Below are 25125 nucleotides of genomic sequence, written 5' to 3'. Positions count from 1 at the left end.
TAACAAATAACATTTTTATCATTTTTATTTGACTGACTTTTGCTTGAAATGCAGTATTTTCAGTGTTATTGTTAGTTTTACTTCCTACTTCTTCCACCACTGACCATGACTGCAGTTAAGCATAGAAATATATAAAACATGTACATACATTTATATTAGTATATAACAACTGTTTCAAAACTCCTGTTTTTAACAATAATACATTTTATTTCTACACTTTACAGTAAAAGCAGAAGTTATGTACAATAGCAAAATATAAAATATATGAACAGTAGATAAAAACGTGGTGTGGAAATACATAAGAGCAAAGGGGCGACCATCTAAATAACAAAATAAACAGAAGCAGGTGCTTTATAACATTATTTGATGTGAAAAGCTAGTCTAAACTTGGTGACATGGTTGATGTGGTTTTCAAAAGTGAGGTTGCTGTCAAAGATGCCTGGAGACAAGGTGGAGCTGTTGATGGAAAGGCTGAAGTTGTTGGTGTTTCTTGGGGCCGATGATGATCATGTCAGATTCAGTGTAATTGAGTTGTAAGAAGTTGGTTTGCACCCAGGTTTGGATGTCAGAGTTGCAGAGGTAACTGTGGTGACGGATTTGGTGGAGATGTAGATCTGGACGTCATCGGCGTAGCAGCGGAAGTGGAGACCATATCTACGTATGATGTTACCGAGTGGCAGGATGTAGATGATGAACAGGAGAGGACCAAGCACCGAACCTTGGGGGACGCCTTGTGACAGAGGAGCAGTGGAGGAGGTGCAGTTATTGATGTTGATGAACTGTTGTCTGTTGGTGAGGAGCCAGCAGAGTGCGATGCCAGTGATACTGGAGTAAGTTTCCAGTCCCCACTCTTTTTATCCTGTTATTATTAAGAAGCCAGGTTATTAGTGACATTTTCTACTTAAGTAATTTGGTTTTAAGACCGTTGGAAATAACTGGTCTAAAAAGATATATAACATCTGATATAATACTTGTGTTGGCCACCACCAGTATTACATGTACTACAGTTAATAATATTGTTATAATTCTACTAACTACTGCAACTGGATCCTATTGGAGTCCATTTTGGTCTAAATTAATTTTAAGCGTACTTTTGAAATGTCGCAGAAAAGAAATAAAAAGTAAATGCTAATTAGGTGCATTTCTGTCAGCTGGTTTGGAGTGAATAAACCAGGCTACAAACCTTTTTTTTAATTTTCCTGTTTCCATCAGCCTTTTCTAATGCAATATTTAAAAATGTGCATTAAAAAAAACACTGATGGAAAAATGTCTAATGTTACTGTTATACGAGTATTACTAACACAACAAGGATTAAACTACTGTGACAACTAGTACAGCCAGTATTAGTAACCACCGATAAAATATAATTGATAAATCTGAGGGGGGCATGGTCTCGAGCTGTATTTGGCCTCTGAATCTTCTATCGTTTATAATTTATTATTTAAATTTTTTTGTGTGGCGGGTAAGAGCGTTCTTCCTCTTGTCACCTTCAAGTCTGTAACTGTAGAACCACAACAAGTATTACAAACACTTTGCCCAGTTAAGCTACCCAGCCAAGTACCAACTAGTAGTGCTAGTATTAATAACTACAAGCGGAATATAATTGATATATCTTAGGTCTCACACTGGATTTGGCCTCTGAATCTTCTATCGTTTATAATTTATTATTTAAATTTTTTTGTGTGGCGGGAAAGGGCGTTCATCTTGGCACCTTCAAGTCACAAAACTGTGACTGTACAACCACAAGTATTACTAACACAAGGCCCAGTTAAACTACTGATACAAGTACTAACTAGTAGTGCTAGCATTATTAACCACAAGTATATAGTTGATAAATCTGAGGGGGTCTTGGTCTAATGCCGGATTTGGCCTCTGAATCTTCCATAACTTTTATGTATTTGTGTATATGTTTTAGGTAATTTTTGAGTGGCGGTAAAAGGGCGTTCATAGACGCCATCTTGTCACTTTAAAGTCACAAAACTAACTGTAAAACCACAACAAGTATTAACACAAGACTCAGCTACAGAGACAAGTACTAACTAGTAGTGCAAGTACTAATAAACACAAGTACAATATAATTGATAAATCTGGGGGGGTCTTGGTCTCACGCTGGATTTGGCCTTTATGAATCGTCCATATTCTTTTATTTTCATTGTATTTGAGTGGCGGGAAAGGGCGTTCATCTTGTCACCTTCACATCATAACAGGGTTACTGTACAATGAGTATTACTAACAGAACAAGGTCGACTTAAACTACTGAGACAAGTACAAGCAAAACAACTACTAGTACCAAAAGTACTATTAGTTTAAGTGTGCCTAGCTGGTAATACTCCTTAGTGTTGATATCTGCCGGTAGCGGTGCTGCTCGTTGTTTTAACCGTTTGAACCGCCGTAGCCAAGAGGTTAAAGTGGGAAGAGCGGAAAGGGGGAGGAAAGAGGGAGGAAGGAGGAAAAGGGAAGGCCCTGCCCTCCTTCAGAAGGAGTCAAACTACTTGGAGGACACTTTTACCAACTTTTCTTTAATGTTCCAGTAATTAGTCCGTAGCTTCTCGCCGAGGTCAGCCGACACAGCGAAGCCAGCGGGCGGCCAGGACCCGCGGGGTGACGGACGGCGACATGTCGGGGGGATCCGCAACCGACTGGATGTGACAGGAAGGTGGGTAAAAACCCTCCGTGGTCTCCCCACTGCTGGTAAACAACTGCGGGCACAGCAGGCTGACTGCTTCGGGGACACTTCGGCTCAGCCCGGAGAGAAAGTTTAAACAACTTTAAACGACATTAAGAATATTTTGTCAAACGTTAAAGAAGTTTGTGACGGGGCAAACTGTCTTTACTTTAACGTCACTGAACGGAGGACCTCAACCTATAAATGATTATTAATGTTACAGTAAGTCAGATATCAATACACAGATAGATCGATAGACCGCAAATTGTCACAAAATCCGGAACTAGTGTATTTTCATAGCATTTTTTCAAACGACTTTACGATTCATTATCAATATTGACACGGATCAGATTTCTGTTGATCTGCTCGTCGATTAGTTGACAAATTGTCCTGAATGTCTTCCTTAAATCCTTTCCCGGAATTTGCTTTGGTGACTTTGTGCATAACAATAAACATGATAATAGATAAATATAAAAATATGAAATTGACAAGATGTAAAAAACAAACAAACAAAAAAAACTAACTACAGGTTGCATTTAGTAAGAAGTCAATAAAACAGTCATGATACTAGGTTGGTTCATGCAAGATTTAGTCATTTGTGCAGGTTTACAAGCTTACTGACGGGTTATTAATGTCATAAAAAGCATCTATATTTATTTATGGTGTTGCTGAACTGTCATCTACCTGCAACAAGTTTAATAAAAAATCAACTGAAACCAAGATTGAAAAATCAAAACACTGCAGCTCGCCTTTGACAATAGTCAATATGTCTTCACCATGTTTACATTTACTCATTTGGCAGATGCTTTTATCCAAAGCAACTTGCATTTGAGGAACAGCATACAAGCATCAATACAGCACGAGATCTACAACTGACAATAAATACTAGTAAGAGCTAATAGCACGTATGGCATCAATGGGGTAAATACCTATGGAAGGAAGTATGGGTTAAATGTTATACTATATAGAGAGCCTAAGCCCCGCCCCTTCTGGGGGACCACCATGGGACCTTACTTTAGAAAAAATATGTACGGTATTCAGCGGCAAGAGACAACAAATTTTTTGATCCTGTTTGAATTGTGCTCTGAATTACACATATGATGATTGTCAATTTAAAATATACATTTCAAAGTCAAGAAAGTCGCAGTTTGATGTAAAACTGTTACAAATACTTAATTACAAAGACCACAAACACAAAAGTCCCGTACGTGACGTCGTAACTTTTTCTCTCAACTGAAGCTAACGTTACCTTCCATGTGAGGATGATGTGATAAAAGATCAGAGAGTCGCTGGATTAAACACATCAGGTGAGATATATTTCGGCGTCGAACATTAGCAACCAAGCAGTGAACATTAGCTAGCATTACCGCGCTAACATGTTGTATATTGTGCGAGACGAGAGATTTAGGTCACTGAACGGTTTTCACACTAAATGACATGTAACTTTACTTTTTTACAACAAACGTTAACTTTCTTGACGGACAAAATGATTTTTTAATTTGACAAACATCACATGTGTAATTCAGGACTCAGTTCAGACAGGATAAAAAGATAAGTTGTCTCTCGCCGTTGACTACCGTACGTATTTTTTTCCGAAATAAGGTCCCATCTGCCGGAAGGGGAAGCGAGTGACTGAGGCTCTCTATAAATAAGTTGTACTTATGAACATACTTCTACTTTTACTTGTTACATATTTAAACTTTTAAAAGCCTAAATACTTCTTCCACCTCTTTGCGTTGTCTTTGTATCCTCCTGACGGGAGTCACAGAGGATGTTAAAACACAACCTATTCGAGTCTAATTCTCAAAAACGTTCTGTGAGAGGGTTATTTTGGCCTGGACAGAGTTTTTATCATTATACTTTTTCTTGATCTTGTTTATTCACAGAGAGGAGGATGGAGGGAGAGAAAGAAGTGGCCGAGGAGAAGGAGGAAGAGGAGGAGGAGAAGAAAGAGCTTCATCATCACATCGCAGCGACGTCCTCTGTGGACTACCCGGACCTTCCCATCATGCACTGGGAGGACTTGAGCCAGCGGATCGCTGAGTTGGAGAAACAGGAGCAGGAGAGGAGGGAAAGGTCAAAGGTCAGACATAAAGCGTGTCGGTATTTCCTGGACAATCTTCGTTCTGTTATCCGTCAGCTGTTAGTGGTAATATTTCTTAGAAAACTACATTTCTTCCCAGAAGGCTCAGTGTCCTCCTCTCTAGAGAGTGCTACCAATGAGTGCTAACTGGAACGCCAACTTTTCCGGTTTTCACAAGTCGGCGCCTCACATTCAACTTAATGCAAGTTGTGCGTTTGTATTTTTGACGCAGGAAGTCGAGCTCGGCGTTAAAGTGGTTTAAGTTTTGATTCGTGTACTTATTTTGTCAAAAACTGGAAACAACATTGGTATTCTCCAGCGTATGCAAGGTTTTGTTTCTGACCAAGCGGGAACCTCCGGGTCTGAAGCCCCTTAAACCTGCGTCCTCTCCAGCAGCCAGCAGGGGGCGACTCCACTGGCTGCAGAAAGAAGTATTGATTGTATAAAAGTCTGAGAAAATGTTTCTACTTGTCAGCTGATTTATTCCCTCTGTAAACACTTTCCTGATGAGTTTATGGTCTCAGTCGCTAGTTTCAGTTCCAGGTCTTCTTCAACACAGTTACCGTGTAAAAATAAAAATCAGTTCTTGCATGTTGAAAAAAAAAATCCGAAGAGAGAAAAACAGCCTTCGCATTTCACAAGTCTATATCATTTCAGTTTGCTGCTGTTGTATTATGGGAAATGCAGGATCCTGAGTGTTTGGAGCTTGAACCATATCCCTTTGACCTTCCTTTTTTAAACTGGTCTCTCACAACTCATATTTCTGGAGAACTCCTTTAAATGAGTTCTTACTTGTTCTCGCCGTTTGCCCTCCTTGCTATTATTTCTGTTTCAGTCTGATTACATTCCTGAAGGGATGAGAACATGTTTGTTGTGGCTGTAAATTCACCAAACCCGGTATGTAATTCACACTGAGGAAGGAGCTATATTGAACAGAGCCACCCTGACATTACAGAGACACTCTGTATAGGCCACGGCTGCATATTTGTACATAATTTTAACTATAACCAAACACTAATTTCCTCTTTGCTTCAGTAGAAGGCCTCAGATCTGTGACTTCATGCAAACCTTTTGTTGCTCTGACTTTTGATGTATCTGGCTGCTGTGCAAGTGCTTTTTCTTTCTCTACAGATGCTTTCAGAAATAATAAAACTAATTTAATTGGTCATATGTGGTCAGGTGATCTGCCTGGGATCAACTGTGTCTTCCTGTCTTCCAGCAGAGGGGGGCCGGGGTGAGGGTGCCGGAGAGTCAGGGGGGAGTGTGGAGAGACGTCTGGGAGGAAGAGGAGGAAGACTTCAGGAGGTGTCGGGTTGCTGTCGTCACATCACGGTAGCACAAGTTTGGCTCATAAACTTTCATTTATTTTGTATCAACTCTGTCGTCTGTTTGCTGTTTAGAGACTCTAGAAGTCAAATGTTGGGCGACATTTGGGTATTAATTTAAATGACTGGTCAGGTTTAGGCCCCAAAACCACTCGGTCAGGTTTAGGCCCCAAAACCACGTGGTCAGGTTTAGGCCCCAAAACCTCTTGGTCAGGTTTAGGCCCCAAAACCACTTGGTCAGGTTTAGGCCCCAAAACCACTTGGTCAGGTTTAGGCCCCAAAACCACTTGGTCAGGTTTAGGCCCCAAAACCTCTTGGTCAGGTTTAGGCCCCAAAACCACTTGGTCAGGTTTAGGCCCCAAAACCACTTGGTCAGGTTTAGGCCCCAAAACCACTTGGTCAGGTTTAGGCCCCAAAACCTCTTGGTCAGGTTTAGGCCCCAAAACCTCTTGGTCAGGTTTAGGCCCCAAAACCTCTTGGTCAGGTTTAGGCCCCAAAACCTCTTGGTCAGGTTTAGGCCCCAAAACCACTTGGTCAGGTTTAGGCCCCAAAACCTCTTGGTCAGGTTTAGGCCCCAAAACCTCTTGGTCAGGTTTAGGCACCAAAACCACGTGGTCAGGTTTAGGCACCAAAACCACGTGGTCAAGTTTAGGCCGGAAGCTGGACAGACTAATAAGAAAATTATTTCAGCAGTCATAAAATCACTGTCAGACTCTGATACTAAGATCAGGAATTTCATATCTTTTAAGCTCAATTTGGAAAGTTTGTTTAACAGCACAGAAGTCAGATGGCCAAAAAAGGAAAAGTAGAATCAGCTCCAAGTTTTCAAGTTGTGAAACATGTAAACGATTTATTGAGAATAAACAATGACGTCATGTAAAAGGTTTCAGCACTGGGAGACAACACAACAGCAGGACAAGTCCTTCTCTTCAGTATGTTTATTATCTCTTACCAGATTTCACAACCACAGAAACCTGCAGCTGTGCTTCATCAACAACAGCGACAGCGAAGACGAGGAGGAAGGAACCAACAAAAAGGTCACTTTCTCTCTGTTACAAGTTAACAGCTGACCAGCTCTGCTTTCATACTGAGTTTCAGCGCGTTAATATAAACAAAAATATAAACATGTTATTTGACAAAACCAGAACTTCACTCGATGCGTTTTGTAACCAGATCACGGCACAAAATGACTATTTGTCTGGTTTTGCTTGCAGCCAAACATGCAAGCAACACACCGAAAGAAAGAGAAGAGCAGCCTTTTTTTCCACGCTGATTTTAACAGCTGTTCACCTTCGACTGCGTCTCAGACACGTTCGTCACTGTTTATCAGCACAAGCTCGGCTTTCCGTTGGTTTCTTCTGGCATCATTTAACACGTCTCTGTACATTTTTATTTGCTGTTCACTTGTCTCTGACTAGCTTTTGTGGCGCTGCAGCGATCAGCTGATTTTACTGACGGAGCCTCCGGCTGCTTCAGGTGCAGCTGGTTTGATCGGCTGGACGTGCAGCTTCTCTTTACTCTGTGTCAAAAAATCATCAATCAAAAAATTACTTTAAATTCGTTTCCCACAACTTATTTGGTCACTAAACTTTTTCACTCCTCAACCTTCATTCAAATATAATAAACTCCCAAGCTGCAGTCTTTCCCCGTGAGGATGAACTAATCAGGACGAGCAGGATCTGATCCAGTTTCCCAAAACTTTTATGTAGCAGTTATTGGAAACAAGAAAAATAAAACAGATCACCCTGCTTGTCCATAACAACAATAAAAATAACTACTGTGGCTTCAACAGGTGGAATTTTATGCCAGGTATCGAATGAAGTACTCTGTTGGTCTCGGTATCACTTTAAGGGTACTGGTTTTGGTTCTGGTATCGTAAAATGTTAAATGATACCCAACCCTACTACCAGTGCACAAAAAGTGTATTACATTAAAATAAAGCCGAGGCCAGCCAAAAGATTTCAACGATTCCAAAGTCACCTTTCAGTGCCGGATGCAAACATTTCCATCAGTACCAAAAATATATCGAGGTTTGATACTCACTAATTCACTTTTATTCTGAGCAAAGAAACTCTAAAGTAGTTTGGAAATGTCTTCAGAATTAATTCTAAATGTACAGAGTACTTAAACGTCTTTGTGATCATTTCATTTAGATTTTAGTTCACCTCCATCCAGACAAATACAAACGTCTTCTTTCCGGGGATCTGACCTTTGAACCTTACATCTCCATCAGGTTTCCACGGGAACAGGGGGCAACGGTTGCCATGCCGCGGGGCTGAAACAGGAAGTGGCCACCGCTCTGAGGACGCTGAGAGACAAACTGCTGGCCGAACAGAAGGAGAAGGAGGTAAAGGGAAGAGAGGAGAACGTTTGCAAGAGCTGTAGAAACAACAAGGAGAGAGAGAGAAATGTTATCAACAAAGAAACAGCAAGCCTGCTCAGTGTGTGTGTGCGTGTGTGTTGCAGCATCTGGTCGGCAGCAGCGTTGTTGCCAAGCGGAAACATCTGGAGCTTTGGGAGCTGCACGAGTGTTCAGTGCAGCAGCTCAGCAGCTTGAGAGCATCTCTTCAACAGGACGTGCACGGTAAACACACACGTTTTTTATCAGACACACCCTCTGCGAGAACAACACATCAAAATGTCCATAGAAACTTCATGTGGAGCGTGAGCAGCTGCTTTTCTTTAAATAATCTCCTTCATGTTAATCACAGAAACACAAGAGTCTCCTGGATATTTAAACCAGATCATATGTTCCAATGTGGCTAAATATAGGGCCCTTTCACACCTGGAAGTTTTGATATATTCGGTTAGTTTGGGTTTCCCATTGCAAGTATGCGAGCGAACTAAAGAACTTTACATGACATACTTGCGTCCTGTCGTCGTCATCTATGCGTGCATTGATTGGTTAGTAAACGGACGTGCATCTGACGTCAGTTCAGCTGGTAGCTTTGGCAAAACTCTTTGGCCTTGACAAGAATGAACAGAACCGATATCGTTTCCACTATATTATTTTTATTATGACATTACAGCATCAATGTAACTCAGTTCTACCAACTACCAAAACTACCTTTTGTCAAAAGGTCAGCGCGCCTTCCTTTTTGAAGTGACTGTCCCTTGGAAGGATGTCGTGGAAGAGGCCTCAGAACGCAAGATGCTGCGCTATGCAGACTTGGCGGTTGGAAGGTGGAAGTACGGCAAGTGGAGGTGGGGTGCAGAGGATTTCTCGCCAGTTCTACCGTAAGGCTGCTGAGAGAAGTAGGGGTCAGAAGAAAGAGTGAAAGGTTAGCAATTAAAGCCCTGGCCAACACAGCAGAAAGGAGCAGTCACTGGCTGTGGCGAGGAGGAAAGACCCCATGACATTGGGGTTCACAACTGATGATGGGTCGTAATGGTGACTCTACCTGGTGGTCATATTCAAGACCGACTCCATGCTGCTACAGTACTGAGTCTTCAGAGATTGTAACTACAAGTCCTATTTAATGAATCCGTCACTGCAACCAGGAAAGGACAAGGAGACCAAAGAGCCGAGTGGCAGTTTGCTTCCATGGAGGCCGTCTGTTTTAAAAGATCAGCTGAAACGTGAGATTTATAATTGTTTATTTCAGTGCATTTCTCCATGCATTTGTTTGTCTCCGGTTTTCCCGGGAACCACCAAAACCAGAACCATCAAAAAGTGCTTTCACACTCGTAACCAACTGAACCATGGTTCAGTTTTATCCAGACCGAGACTACCTCTTTTCATCTGACCTACTTTCGTCTGTTTGGTCCGGGGGAGGGTTCACATCTGTAATTTTGGTTCAGATCAAACTGAAAAGTCCGGACTAAACGAGGTAGGTGTGAAAGGGACCATAATGTCAGTCCCGAGGTGGCGAGCTATGTATGTATGTCATTTGCTACCAACGTAAAGAACCATAGTAGTGACACATGGTTTACTCTTTGACTCTTTGCTTTTCTTCCAGCTCTGAGCTCCGAGCTGGTGGCCCACCTGTTGGTACGAGACCAGCTGAGGACGAAGCAGGACGCCATGCTGCTCGACGTTCAGGACCTGACCTAGCACCAGGACAGTCCTCACGAACAAGTTTCCTCCGCATAAATGTAAACATTTGACCACTGTGGGACCAGGTTGGGCTGCTCGTCCCAGTCAGCCCAGGAGTCTCTCACTTCACCAAAATGTTAGCTGACCTGCTAATTTATAGAAAACTGACAAGCATTCGAGGCAACAAAGAGGGAGACACGACTGGAAGTTAAATCACTATCGCATCGCTCTGAATTTCAGATTAATGGCGAAACCTGAAGATAACAGCAGTTATGACGCAGACAGGATGAGACTTAAACGCACGTCCAAAGGAAAGTTCAGATACAAGTTGGTACATGACAGCAGGTTGATGTGAAATGACAAGAAGTAGTAATTTCAAACAGACAAAGTTTTAAATCAACAAAGTCTTTCTCTGGATTATTGGGAAGCTAAATCTGCAACATCTCCAATCAGCTTTTGGCTGGCGAGGACATCATATAGAACTAGCCAAAGACAAACAGCACTTGGATTTTGCCATATTTACTTCTAAACTGCACTCGGCCATTTAATTCACATAGTGTTAGTGCTTTGGTCCAACTATTAAGCTACTCAGGATCTTTATTGTCAAGTTTGGGTCCAGTGTCAGTTGTATTGTACCTGTGAGTGAAGGTCGAGGCCCAGAAGAAAAGAAGAAGAGGCGGTGGACGGTCAGGAGGGAAACCTTCTTCCTCAGAAATTAAACCATTCTCTCTCTTATGTCACCAGGCTTTTGACAGCAGTCTCCTGAGAAATTTACGTATAGTAAACATGATGGGATAGTAAAGATTGGGTGTCTAGTTCCTATGGTCACTTTTCATGCATGAATCATTAGCAGGTGGCATTTAATTTGTGAATTGTGAATAACGGGGAGAGTTTATTTCACAGAAGCCTCTTTGAGACATGCAGATTGCTGTTCAATCTGCCCAAGATGCATCAGACGTGAATGAGTTTGTGTTAGTTGAGACGCAGCGTCAAACATAGATGGCAACGCTGGTTCAGCATGACTTGGAGGCCATGGTTCTTCGTCAGAAAGTGGTAGACTGCTCCCCTCCAGCTTGCGAGTGAGTTGCTGCCCAAAGTAAAGTATCTTGGTGTGTTGTCCCCGAATGAGGGTAAAATGGAACGTGAGATGGACAGGCAGTTTACCAGTTGATCTACGCCCTCACCTGTGGTCATGAGCTGCGAGTAGTGACCGAAAGAACGAGATCAGAGTTCAGACATCCGGAGCTAGCTCGTAGTAGAGCTGCTGCTCCTTCGCATTGAAAGGAGCCAGTTGAGGTGGGTCAGGCATCGGATCAGGATCCTCCTGGATCTTGCGTCTTTCACAAGATTTTTGTCAGGATATGACTTTTAGCAATATTTGAATCAGAATCCGATGGCTACACCCACACAGTTTTTTGTTAAACTTAATTGCTGCTTATTTAGCCATAAATATTTAATGTGATGGAAGAAATACATTTTCAAACCAGGTTTTCAGCCTCTGATATGTATTGTAAGTCGCCCTGGATAAATTTAAATGTATTGTTCAGTAGACAGAAAACAATGTTGGCAGGTCTTTATGAGCACATTATACTTCTGCATTGTAGCCTGCCGCGCACCTCCCCAACAATTTAATTACACGTTGCGGTGACGCAGACCACAAAAACTGTGATTGGTCGGCCTGGTAGCATTGCATTTCCTCCTAGCCCACAAGAAAGTGCCCTGTGCTTTGAAGCAAGTTTTAGCCAAACTAGACATTTCCCCGTAAACTAACAAGCGGCTGTAAAATGGTGGATAATTTTTTTTGAGCCTCACAACTCCGCGACATGAGTTTAATTTTAAGATTGGTTTTGTTATCACAGTTTGATCCATTTCGTCCGATAACATTTGGAAAGTCTAGAAGAGCCGCACGATCATTTTACCCCCATTCAAATTAGTGGAGGGCTAAACCGGAAGTTAACCGGCTCGGCCGGCGAAAGTCAAGACAAGAAACAAATGTAGGGGGTGAAGTTTGTGCTTTGGAAATTCATTGAGAGAGAGTTTGCTGATAGAAAAGATGAGTGTGATTTTTCTCAGGTAGGAGGACCAGAAGCAGGTTAACTAGTGGAAATCAAAACAGTTTTTGGGATCAAATTTTCTTTAAGTTCATATTCAGAAATCCACAAGACAAAAGAAGGATTTGGCTTCTTCTGGACTGCTAATCCACACATGTATATGCAAATGAGGGATTCTAACTTATCTTATTTAAGTTCTATTGTTTGTTACTTTTGCCTGTTGTAATAACAAGGGAACATGACACTAGTCCAGCATGTGTAGCAAGATTACTGATATATTGATATTTTGGTTGTTATATTTTGATATTTTTCTGAAAAAACAAAAAGAATTTCACAAAAGTGTGTAGCATCATTGTTACTGAGCAAATGCACATTTCTCAGACAGTACCTTGAAATAGAGAACCTCCCTCCCTCCCTTCCTCCCCATGGGACCTTACTTCAACAAAGATATGTACGGTAGTACAATGACGAGACAACTAATGTTTAGATCCCGTTTGAATTGTGCCCTGAATTACACACATGATGTTTGTCAGTTTAAAATCTAATTTAAGTCAAGAAAGTCGCAGTTTGTCATAAAATAAATCAAACATTAGCTTCATTAATGTTAGCTATAATGGCTTTGGCTTCAGTGACATTAGCTTCAGTAACATTAGTTTCAGTATTGTTAGCTTCTGTGACATTAGTTTCAGTGACATTAGCTTCAGTAACATTAGTTTCAGTATTGTTAGCTTCAGTAACATTAGTTTCAGTGACATTAGCTTCAGTAACATTAGTTTCAGTATTGTTAGCTTCTGTGACATTAGTTTCAGTGACATTAGCTTCAGTAACATTAGTTTCAGTATTGTTAGCTTCAGTAACATTAGTTTCAGTGACATTAGCTTCAGTAACATTAGTTTCAGTATTGTTAGCTTCACTGACATTAGCTTCAGGGACATTAGCTTCAGTAACATTAGTTTCAGTATTGTTAGCTTCAGTAACATTAGTTTCAGGGACATTAGCTTCAGTATTGTTAGCTTCAGTAACATTAGTTTTAGTAACGTTAGCTTCAGTGACATTAGCTTCAGGGACATTAGCTTCAGTAACATTAGTTTCAGTATTGTTAGCTTCAGTGACATTAGCTTCAGGGACATTAGCTTCAGTAACATTAGTTTTAGTAACGTTAGCTTCAGTGACATTAGCTTCAGGGACATTAGCTTCAGTAACATTAGTTTCAGTATTGTTAGCTTCAGTAACATTAGTTTCAGGGACATTAGCTTCAGTATTGTTAGCTTCAGTAACATTAGTTTTAGTAACGTTAGCTTCAGTGACATTAGCTTCAGTAACATTAGTTTCAGTATTGTTAGCTTCACTGACATTAGCTTCAGGGACATTAGTTTCAGTATTGTTAGCTTCAGTAACATTAGTTTCAGGGACATTAGCTTCAGTATTGTTAGCTTCAGTAACATTAGTTTCAGGGACATTAGCTTCAGTATTGTTAGCTTCAGTGACATTAGCTTCAGTAACGTTAGCTTCTGTGACATTAGCTTCCATAACATTAGCTTCAGTAACGTTAGCTATAATGGCTTTGGCCTCAGTGAAGTTAGCTTCAGTCATTGAGAGGAAAAGTCATCATGTCACATACACGCCTTTTTGGTTCATTCGTATTACAAATTTCTGTTGAAGTTTTACAACAAACTGACTTTGACTTAAATTATCTTTTAAACTGACAAACATTTTGTGTGTAATTCAGGGCACAATTCAAACGGGCTATATTGCATTTATTATGTTTGCTTCAGTAACGTAGCTTTAGTAAGGTTAGCTTCAGTGACGTTAGCTTTAGTCATTGAGAGAAACAGTTTTTCACTTTCATTTCACAGTCTTACACTTCAATAGTTTTATGACAAACTACTTTCTTGACTTAAATTATCTTTTAAACTGATAAACATCGTGTGTACTTCAGGGCACAATTCAAACGGGATCTAAACATTAGTTGTCTCTCTTTGTTGACTACTGTACGTATTTTTTCCGAAATAAGGTTCCATGGCGGTCCACCGGAAGGGGAGGGGCTTAGCCTCTGTTAGGTGCAGGAACATGGTCGTCCATTTGTTTTAGAATTTTCAAAGCAATTACAGTCAGTGAGAGTAGCATTTTTAAAAATAACTTTACAATTTATAATATATAATGATTGATTTGTAATATAAAAACAAAAACAGTTTTGAAATGTTATTTTAGTTTTCGGTGGTGTCCCTCTTCAACTGATGCTAAACACTTCAGGTACAGTCGGTGGTATTATTATTGTTTACTGGTAATAAATGAAAGGGAATAAAGCTCTTAATATAAGTCTATGTGATGACGCACATGAAATACCGCTGCCATTATTTAGATTTTTCCTCTTAAGTCGATGTTTCTGTTGCCATCATGCTGTTTTTCTATTTTCCTGAACTTTTTTTTTTTTTTAGGGATGTGTAGTTTTATTCTAATGGCAGTAATTGACCTTTGGTTTAATGCTAGCTGAGGATATTTACATAATGTAACGTGTGTTTTATTTTAAACCACCACTAGTGATGGTCCTCTAGTGCCTTACGAAGAAATTACATTTTGATTATTTCCACATTTTCTCTCATGGATCTGTGATAAGATACTGAAAGTCAGTAATGGAAGGCAATGTACTGTAAAAGAAATGTCTCCAATTACTTTTTTATTCGCATATATAATTAAAGTCACACTGAAATGGCATTTTAGGAGTGTCAGCGTAGCGCAGCAGGACGCAACACATTCAAAAGTGTAGAATAGTCATTTTTAAAATAATTTTGTGGTTATTATGGTCCTAAAAAATAACTATAACAGAGTGAACAGATTGTTTTGCATTTCATTGTGACTTTAAGAGTATTTAGAGATGTATTTTAAAATGTAAATAAAATTAATTACAAATGTAAATGTAAAACAATAATTCTGAAATATATTTTGATGGTCTGTTATGTTTTGTTGTCCCCTTTATTGCTTCATTGTTTTGAGGTCTCATTCCTTAAGAAGTACTATTATCAACCAACCCGTTCTCATCCCAGGGTGTCACATATGGATGCATTTCACTTTTTAACGACCTGTAGTGTAGTGTCGTTTTTGTATGTGTAGGGCTCTGCGGTCAAGTTAGCAAGAATATGCAACGTCTGGTAAGACTTTCAAAATAAAACTAGTGGTTAACGCTGTGAAACATCACAGCTTGGTTAGTTTTATTCTGGTCTTTTCTCTAGTTTGACTTCACCTGATACACGTTCGTCTGCGTACGTCACTTCTTACGTTGGTGACATACAAACAATCTCAGCACTGATACACTTTGGCAATGTAGCGTCAAGTAAATTTCCCGCTCTAGTTATGACCTGGCACAAACAAGCAAAGGGTCACGACAACCGTATCTCCCTCTCCGCCCGGAGCAAACTTGCATCTATTTGCATCTTTGCATATAATCAAGCCGTGCAAAACGCTTGCTTCGCATTCAGTGTGAACACACAGTGAGGCACCAAACTATATTTGGTTACACGTTTACATTTAGGAAATGATCATGCTTTGGGTTAAGTTATCTTCATGTGTACAGAAGGATAGTCCCTCTTTGTCCTCTCATCAACGATGTAAACACTCGCTTTCAACATTGAGTCATCTTTTGCAACATTTCATAACAACATCACATCAATCGGTAGTTTTATTTTGAAAGTGTTATCGTACGTTGTATATATATTATTGGTAACTTGACCAGACGTTGCAGATGTTGCCAATTGTTGCTAACATGAGCCCTACACGTCCAAAAAACTGCCGCCCAGTGGTCTTGACATGGATACAAGGGCACGTGCCCCAGTGAAAAGAGTGTATCGACGCCTATGCTGAGGATTTTATTTCCTTAAAATTATCACTTAATTTGAACTTTACTGAAATGTTTGTCTCATTGAAACAAATACTGTTTACAAGAAGACTGTGAGAGTGAGGGCCCATTAGGCCTCAAGCCCGGTCTGAGGGTTTTCCTCCCACACCGGTTATCCCCTACATAATAATAACAATAATAATAATAATACTAATAATATAATAGGGGAGCACCTTGCAGGCAATGGCTGAGTAGCATAGACTGTAGTAGCAGCCCAACCTTTCACTTTTAATATTATATTATGTAAAAGCCGCTGCTAAGGTTTATAAAAAGCCCTTCATTGTTCTAAAACAGTGGTTCTCAAACTTTTTCACGTCAAGGACCCCTAAACCGGTACAAATAAGACCACAGACCCCCCATGTGATAGGCTTTTGTCCCAGAATCGCCAGTCTAATACGATTTTAGCTTTTTGATTTTTTTTTACAGAAAGAGTATGGAACCCATGACCAAAACAGAAATACATTCGGTCATTGTGAATGAAATTATAGTGAAAAATGAAATTCCCCTTTTTGCTGGGGACCCCCTCAAGGACCCCTGGGGGTCCCCGGACCCTACTTTGACAACGTTTGTAAGCAGTAGGTTAACGCTAAAGCTAGCTTCTTGGGGTTGGTGACATCTTAGGTAGCTTTTGGCGTTAGCTAACCTGTTAGCGGCTATCTTCTCATGAGAAAACACTATAAATGTGGAACAGATTTGGTGTTAGCTAACGTATCGAGCTCATCTTTGCTAACAGACGTATGATTTCCTCAACAAGTAAAAGTTGAATCACTTCTGAGTTGCAGCAGTCACATAAACCTTCGCTGTATTTATTCATTCCTCTGCTACCCGTCGCGCTGTTTGACCGCCAATTGTGTTGGCGTGTTTGATTACACTCAGACACCATCACACGTTCAAACACACGAGCAGAGTGTGTGCTCGCTGACACACTCCGTATTTACCGTATGAATCAGAGCAGAAGACGGTGATGGAGGGAACAGAGGCGGAGGGGCGGCGAGACTTTGCTGTCTAATCAAAGAGGAAACATTTAGAAGCTTCTCTGGAAGAAAAGGTGAGTGATTTATTACTTACTGATTAACGGTCTGTCCGTGTCAGAGTGGAGTAAATCATATATTTAATTACAACCTTCTCATATTTGGTTGTTCTTGCTCAGCTGATTTATTTCAATGTAGCTCAGGAACATAAACCTACTTATTGGTTCAAAATCAAAAATGTTGTATCATATTATCAATGACCTTTTGTGTTTTGTTTGCTGTGTGCAGGTGTGACAATTCAACACAATTACAGCAGAGCACAGGTGTACTTCAGACTCACTTTTTGAAGACATAATCTGTTAAAAATGTTCTGACAAACAGCTTGCAACAAGAAATGTTAACTAACAAATGAAAATGCTGTGTATCGACACACCTCTAATCTGAGCCCTTAAGTCCAAACATCACTTTTCAACATAAAGTGACGCCCTCTACGTACAAATCAATACAAATGTGAATAAATGGAAAGTTTAATTTGAGAAATATTTAGCAGTAATGAAATTTAAATCTAACAGATGTCCTAATAAAAGCGGCTCGGAGCTGCACTGTGAGCGCCGCCTCCTCCTCTGCAGTCCCTGTATTGGGTTTCATTCCTGCAGTTCTGACTGAATGAACGCTGATCAATTATTTACAGGGAAGCTGAAGGTCAGGAGAGAACCCCCAGAGAGACCCGTAGGCCCGAAACAGACACGTCTGTGTTCACAACTCCACCGAAGAAACCCGACGAGACGAGACCGAGAGGACAATCGGGACGGGGACGACGGCTGAAGGTAGGTCCCAACTCCCTCTCATTATCACTGGGATTTAATTCAGACCAAAATGCTTCAAACTGGTCTAACTGGAGACAATGGCACAAATCTGCTGTGATGCTGTGATGTCCTCTTTGATGCACGGTCATAGAAGTGCTGAAACAACTGAACTGACAACGTTTACAATAATCAATTTGAGTCATTTCCTTAAAGCAGAAACAGAAATCATTCTCTGGCTCCAGGTTTTCTCCCTTTTCTACGTCAGGAAACTGAATATCTGCTGGTTGGACACAACAAGGGAACTACAGGAAACGAACGCACATTATTCACACTTCTGTCATGTTCTACGGACCAAATGATTAATCAAGACCTATAGCGCAAATCCCCAAATGAGGATATATTTTTGGACTCTCCATACCGCTGTCCGGTGGAGCTGGAGTGCAGACAAATGTAAGATTATTATTGTGGATAAACGGAAACGCTGGAAATTTAGTGAGCAGAGAATGTAGTTTGCTAAGGATGTTCAGCAGGTACAATATCCACCGTGTTCATATTCGTTTATTGTGTTAGCATGCGGACATTAATCAGCAGTGAACACAAAGTACAGCTGAGGAATGTGGACGTCAGACTGACATCTATAGAGCCTCAGAGGTTCTGGTCAGTTACAGGAAAGTTCTGCTGGGATGGGTTAAATCGTAACACTCCCCAAAATCCACAACCAAAGTATAATAATGATAGTCTTTGTTTGTGTAGCGCGTTTCATCAAAGTGCTTCAGATTCAAGAGCACCTAAACGAGTAACAATAAATAAAGCGCATATTCGGCACATGCACAAAACACAGGAATTAAAAGTGAAAAAGGGTTTAAAATCAAATAAGTACAGAAATAAATGTGTGTTTAATCAGTGGAAAGCGTAAAGTAGGTCTTGAGCTGCACCAAACTGCACCAGTTGTTGTGACATTATTGGACACCGGTTGTTCCAAAACACGGGCTTGAATTTAAACCCTGAACCAAACGCTTCAACAGCTGGAACAGACAAACCTGCCTGCCGCACAGAGAGCCTGCAGAGAGGGAGGGAGGTTTCCGTTAATGATTGAAGGGCTAATTGAGCGAGACATGGTCTTCATCAGCAAAACGCCGGCGGTACATTCTGAACAAGCTTTTCCAAACTAATGACGGTGTGTTTTCTTTCGCCCCCCTTTGTCACAGAAGCCTCTTCTACAGGCCAGGGACGTGGGTCAGTCGGCGATGACTCGAGACAGAGATTAGATTATATTAGATCGATCAGAGGAAGGACAAATGAAGGAAACCTCGGAGGGTGAGAGGACTTGAGTCGGGTGAAGGAGCTGAGATGATGCCAGAGCAACCTGAACCCAACCAGCTCTGCCAGAAATAACCTTCATGATGGGATTGAGCCAAGCCTCCAACGTCGATCCAGGCATCGGTTTGGCGGCTGCGGCGAGCAACCATCCCAACACCTCTGGCACCCCTTCGTCCCTCCCTCCGTCGTCCTGCAGCATTGACGAATCCTACAAGTACGTTTTCCTGCCCGTCTGCTACTCGCTCACCTTCCTCTTCAGCCTCACCCTCAACTCGGTGGTGCTGCTGCGTTCATGTTGCCACCACGGCGGGGGCGGCAGCGGCCGACGCTGGAACACCTCGCTGATCTACATGGTGAACCTGGCCACCACCGACCTGATGTACGGGCTGTCGCTGCCCTTCCTGGTGGCGAGCTACGTGCTGAGGGACCACTGGGTGTTCGGGGACTTCATGTGCCGCCTCGTCCGCTTCCTCTTCTACTTCAACCTCTACTGCTCCATCTTCTTCCTCACCTGCATCTCCGTGCACAGGTACGACGCAGGAATAAGGTCATGCTTTACTTTGTTGGGTAAATTGACTTTAAATTTGCAGCAATGCAGTTTACAACAAGAATCCATCCACTATGTGAGTCGAGTGCATAAAGACGGTCTTCTATCGGCTGCAGCAGCAGAACTTTTAGGGTCAGCGTCTCTGTGCCCTTAAAAAAAAAGTTGCTGCTCATATATATTTTTCCTGGCAACGTTAATTTTTGACGGCTCCGGGAGTGTGCTAATTGAACTTTGCCTTGCTTACAGGAAAGCATTACTACAGCACATGCTACTGAGGCTAACCTAGCCAGCTAGCTTATTCTCCTGACCTTTGAGCCAATCAGAAGCCTGGTGAAACGTTTGGGAAAGGGCCAAGGCAGGGACGAGTATCACGAGCTCACACAAACATACAATGGGTACGGAAGCTCGTTAGGGACGAATCAGTAATCAATCTGAAAGTCAAGACTCAGTGAAGTGAAGAACACATCCGTAGTGCGCCAGGCTGCTTCTGAGTTTGCTCAGAGGCGTTTTATAGAGGAATGCCCGTAACGCCAAAGATACCGGTTGTAAGCACATATCCCACCCCTCCTGCTAGAGAGCCAATCATCTGCTTCTAACAGCTGAGCCGGAAAACATATTAAGCCAATCGTGACGTTCCACCGACGTAAACGCCTACTGTGCACGCATCAATACTACCATGTAGTAGAAGTTTAACCGGAGGGGGAAACACTAAAACCTTATTTTGGGTCAAAGTCATCAAACCTTTCCAGGGTTTTTTTCTATACATGCAGGTTTTATGTGAGCAGTCAAAGTGCAGTTATGGCTTCCTCCCCATTCATTTAGAGAAGGGCCTGATCCGACCTAACCGGCCTAAGGCGTTACCAAGATGGCTGCCGAGTGGCGGGACCTGCCTATAAGGACTTTGGTTTGCTCCATCAGGGTTTTCATTCATCTGAAAAACCTTTTACAGGCGGCACAGTTGCATAAAAAGTCCAGGGAAAGACATGTAGGTGTGAACAGACACATTCACGCTAGGCAATGTGAAATGAGGGGGATACACAGGTTGCCAATAGGAACGCTCGAGTGACAAAAGCCAGCTGGCGTTCGCAGAAGCAGCCAGCTGGCGTTCGCAGAAGCAGCGTCCGTTGTGTGACCTCACTGTCGGTCCACTCAGTTCAGTTTTTTAAAGACACCGTTATGAGCTGTTGTTTCCAATGCAAACGTATTACACAGGTTTTAAAAATAAACTCTTGAAGATACTGAATCTCTAGCCGTGTTTCCATCCAATTGTTAGGCGAATTTTAAGCGCACTTTTGAAATGTTGCAAAAAAGAAACAAAATAGAAAAATGTTTCCATCAGCTGGTTTGGAGCGAATAAACCAGGCTACGGCGAGCGTCGTTACGTCAGTAGTGACGTTACACATGGCTGTAATACAGAAGACGTCTGGGTTCCAAACCAGAAACAAAACCAGTCGCATGAACCTGAGAACCACTGATCTTAGAAAAATGGAGCCAGCCACGTTATGGGAATATCCGGTGTTGTGCGGAGTTCTGCACGCACCTCCAGATAACGCTTTTAAACGCTCTAATATCCTCTGTGGGGTTCATCAGCGGTGATAAATGATCCAAAGTATTTATTTTATGAACGTTTAGAGTCGTTAATATTTTATTCATTGAGATTCAACATGCGGTGAGAACCTGTTTGATCAGCGTGCAGAGCAAAGTGTCTGAGAAGGACCTTTAAGAGGTGAATGCATCATTCAGCAGAACAGATGATGAAGGCTTCCTGCCCAGATCTGCATCCACCTCTTTTCTCTGCACAAATGAGCGTCACCGGCCGCGAGCTGCAGGAAATTCTTGACTGGCGTGCAGAACTCTGCACAACTGGGGCGAGACGCCGACAGCAGAAACAGCTGATCAGACGTGAGTTACAAGTTCGCTACGTCAGAGCTTACTCGGAAAAAGTGTTTCCATCTCCCGTTTAGTGCCTTTTTATCTTTTTCGATAAAAAACACCTCAAGCGAGCGCAAAAACGTTTTTGCGAATTTTGCCGTTTCCATCGACCTTTTCTAACGCGATACTTCAAAATGCGCATTAAAAAAACGTTGATGGAAACACGGCTTGTGATAAAAGCTGGAAAACCATCCGCAGTGAAAAATAGTGAAAATCTAGAGTCAGAAAGTCTTGACAAGAAAAAGTGTCTTTTGGTGTCTTTAAAAATTAATTTTGAGTTCAACCTCATCAAACATTCGTGCACCTGCACGGTTTTAGGAGTGCAGCCATTAATATTTTAGGAGACTCTTTGGTCCTTTGCACTTTACAGAGACGATCTCCAAAAAGGTGAAGAAAATTCAGTTTGTTGTTTAAAGAATGAAAAACCTCTGATCGTAGTTTAGACATTAGTCCGTGTGTTGAGCTAGAACTAATTATTAAACAGACTTTTTAAAGCTAAAACAAGAATAAAGTGATGGATTCGAACTCACCCCTGGTTGTCTGTCCGCAGGTACCTGGGGATCTGCCATCCGATGAAGACCATCACTCTGGAGAGCAAGCGGGTGGTGAAGGGGATCTGTGCGTTGGTGTGGGTGGTGGTCTTCATCCTCACCTGCCCCATCTTCAGGTTCGCCCAGACAGGATACGTCCAGCGAGGAGGGGGTGGGGTTATGAAGCCTGGAGGGGGGTGGGAAGGCGGGAACAGTACTGGATCTCAGGTGGAGGACAAGGAGGGATACTTGAACTGCTGGGACGACGCCATCGATCAGGAGTTTCCCGACTACGTCCCGTACGGCATCGTCCTCCACCTGCTGGGCTTCTTTGTGCCCTTCGTCATCATCGCCTGGTGCTACTCGCATGTGGTCAGGACGATATTTCAGACCCTGCGCTCCCCTCCCAGTTCGATAGAGGGAGGGGAGGACGGTCCGGTGGCAGACGGGGGGACAGAAGGAGTCAGAGAGCGGGAGAGAACGTCCATCTCCATCTCCGGATCGCAGTATTCGCACTACATCCGGCGGCGACGGAAATCCATTAAAACCATCCTAACCATCACCCTGCTGTTTGCGCTCTGCTTCCTGCCCTTCCACGTGACCCGGACGCTGTTCATGCTCCTGCGGTGGGGGAAGCTCGGCGGCTGCAACGTCATGAAGACCGTCTCCATCTGCTACAAGGTCACCCGGCCGCTGGCGTCCTGCAACGCCTGGCTCAACGCCCTCCTCTACTTCCTGACAGGGGATAAGGGCCCCCCCTGCTGCTGGCCGGCAGAACACGCTGTCCGCCGAGACCACCGGAGCGGCTCCATCTGGTGGCCGCTGAAGATCCTGAAGAAAGAGGGAGTGGGAGAAGAAGACCAGGAGGCCACCGAGAAGGTTGAAAGGGAGGTGCACATCGAAAATGAGTCCAAGTCTTCAAGGGTCATCTTCTAGACCAGCACTTGAACAGAAACTGCTCAGTAGCGCTGGGTATCGTTTGAAACTGAAGTCCATATTAGCGCTCTGGGATGCTGTTCAAGTTTCATTCAAAATTTAGAGCAAATTTTAAACGAATTTCCAGAATCTGCAAAGAAAATTAATGCAGATTTCCACCCACTACTGTTCTGAGCATATTTATAGTGGATGCTACTTCTCCTGTCGACAACCCGTTCTCACTCCCTAACCGTCACGTATGGAGCATGGTCAAGTCCGTCCGGCTGGGAGAAGCCCTGTAGTGTCATTTTTTAACGCTAACTGTGTATAATATGTAACAGAAAAGGACGGAGTTGGGGTGTTGGGGTGGGCCAGGAACCGGACTTTCAACCAGGAGCCCGGTGTTAGTTTCCCGTGTGAAAGAAAAAGTCAACAGTGTTTTTATTCGTTATGTAGGTTGTGCAAGTAACGTTACTTAACTTATGTAAGTTAAGTGACGTAAGTAATGTTAAGTAATGTTAAACCATGATGTTTTTCTAAACCTGAACAAAATGTTTTGGAACGTAAACAACGTTCAGTTTCACAACATTAACTAGCAGTTTTATTTTGATTATTTTATTTTCCGCACGTTGCGTATTTATTGTTGCTAACGTCCAAAAACGACACAAAAGGGTACACAGCAGGCGTTAAAAAAGAGACGCCAAGGGGTCTTGACCAAGCGACCGTATGTGACGAGTTGGGAGTGAGTGTGTTGTCGCAATAGAAGAAGACACAACGCGGTGACGTCATTACAAGACGTTTCGGTTAAAGTGAGGAAGGTTGAATCCTCCTCATCGCTGCGCGCACCTGATGGCGTCCAATGAAGTTTCCACTAAAGAGACCAGTGAAAATAAAAAAACACCAGATCTGACACTCGATAAATGTCTTTACAACTTTAACAAAATAAAATAATTTTTAATTCGGCAAAACTTTACATCAGGAACTATTTGATCAAACAAATAAGCAAGAACTTTTTGAATCTGAACATTTGATGCCGCATTTCGATCCTCAAAAGTGTTTAATACTCAGCACTACTGACATTTGACCGTCTCTTATTAACTATCAATAAGAAACTACTCTGTACCACAGACGTGCTGATATCTCCTGCTGTGAATATTACCCAGGTCCTGAATCACAACTGTGCAGCCTGACGGTGACGATGTTTATTTAAAATCTACTGCCCTCAAATTATGTTCTTTGTTATCTTATCGTAATAATTTGTACCTTGAATTACTCACTTCATGTCCTCAAAATATCCAGACTGTGCTCTTGAATTAATTCATTTGTTCCCTCAACACTCCCAGAAAGGACTCAACGTGGCTTTATTTAGATTTTTGGATTGAGGTTTGTGGATATGTACACACAAACAAGCAGGTTTTGAGTATGTTCACACGTCCTTTTGATGTGAACTATGCAGTGCGAAAGAAATAGAGGAGCTGCTCACTGCTGGAAACAGAATCTTAGATATCTTGGAAAAAAGTTAATATTAAATCTAAAGAAAGTTTTTCCTGTCTCTGTGAAGTTTAATTGGCTGCAAAAGGTTTCGGTATACTAACTGTTAAAAAGTAAACATTTGTTGTGTTCCATATTAAGGCTTAAATTAATCAACATTTTAATTATATTCTTAATCTAAAATGAAATAAACGAGTGAGTGATGAATAAGCTCAGATGTCTTGTTTTGTCCGACCGACAGTCCAAAACCAAAAGAGATTCAGTTTACAGGGATATAAAATATAAAAGCAGTAAATTTAGAGGATAATTTAAATGATTAGCCTGTTAACTTGCTAATTAATTGCCTAATCCTTTCAGTACTACTTTTTTTACGGCTCCCTTGCTACCCTCTAGAAGACAGCAGGAGGAAAATTACATGTTTTTGAGGGCACAAATGATTATTTTCAGGGTCACTTGTTAAATTTCCACATTACAGACTCTGTAAACTGCTGAAAATGAATGCTCACTTCTGACCTTTGACCCTGCTGCTGACGTCGTTGTTCTGATGGCAGTAAAGACGAA

General features: G+C 41.9%; 2 protein-coding genes across 4 annotated transcripts; both read left to right on the top strand.

Moving 5' to 3' along the window:
- Window positions 1–1260: 1260 nt before the first annotated feature.
- On the top strand, window positions 1261–12211 carry im:7136398 (schwannomin-interacting protein 1). Of its 2 annotated transcripts, none has more exons than XM_038708899.1 (7): window positions 1261–2656; window positions 4552–4748; window positions 5971–6080; window positions 7029–7110; window positions 8307–8420; window positions 8540–8657; window positions 10033–12211. In XM_038708899.1, exons 2-7 carry the CDS (start codon window positions 4560–4562, stop codon window positions 10125–10127), a joined length of 708 nt encoding a protein of 235 aa, XP_038564827.1. In that variant the 5' UTR covers window positions 1261–2656; window positions 4552–4559; the 3' UTR covers window positions 10128–12211. The 2 variants fall into 2 exon arrangements, with proteins under 2 accessions (XP_038564827.1, XP_038564826.1); XM_038708898.1 differs by having other exon boundaries at window positions 5968–6080.
- Window positions 12212–16158: 3947 nt separating this feature from the next.
- Window positions 16159–23913, top strand: LOC119895620 (P2Y purinoceptor 3-like). Of its 2 annotated transcripts, XM_038708858.1 has the most exons (3): window positions 16159–17850; window positions 19038–19678; window positions 22179–23913. In XM_038708858.1, exons 2-3 carry the CDS (start codon window positions 19230–19232, stop codon window positions 23092–23094), a joined length of 1365 nt encoding a protein of 454 aa, XP_038564786.1. In that variant the 5' UTR covers window positions 16159–17850; window positions 19038–19229; the 3' UTR covers window positions 23095–23913. The 2 variants fall into 2 exon arrangements, with proteins under 2 accessions (XP_038564786.1, XP_038564787.1); XM_038708859.1 differs by having other exon boundaries at window positions 16159–19678.
- The last annotated feature ends 1212 nt before the right edge of the window (window positions 23914–25125 follow it).

This window comes from Micropterus salmoides, unplaced genomic scaffold, assembly GCF_014851395.1.
Source record: "Micropterus salmoides isolate LMB-PRFRI ecotype aquatic unplaced genomic scaffold, ASM1485139v1 Ms_hic_scaffold_9, whole genome shotgun sequence".
NCBI lineage: Eukaryota > Metazoa > Chordata > Actinopteri > Centrarchiformes > Centrarchidae > Micropterus > Micropterus salmoides.
This window is presented reverse-complemented; position numbering and strand designations above follow the sequence as displayed.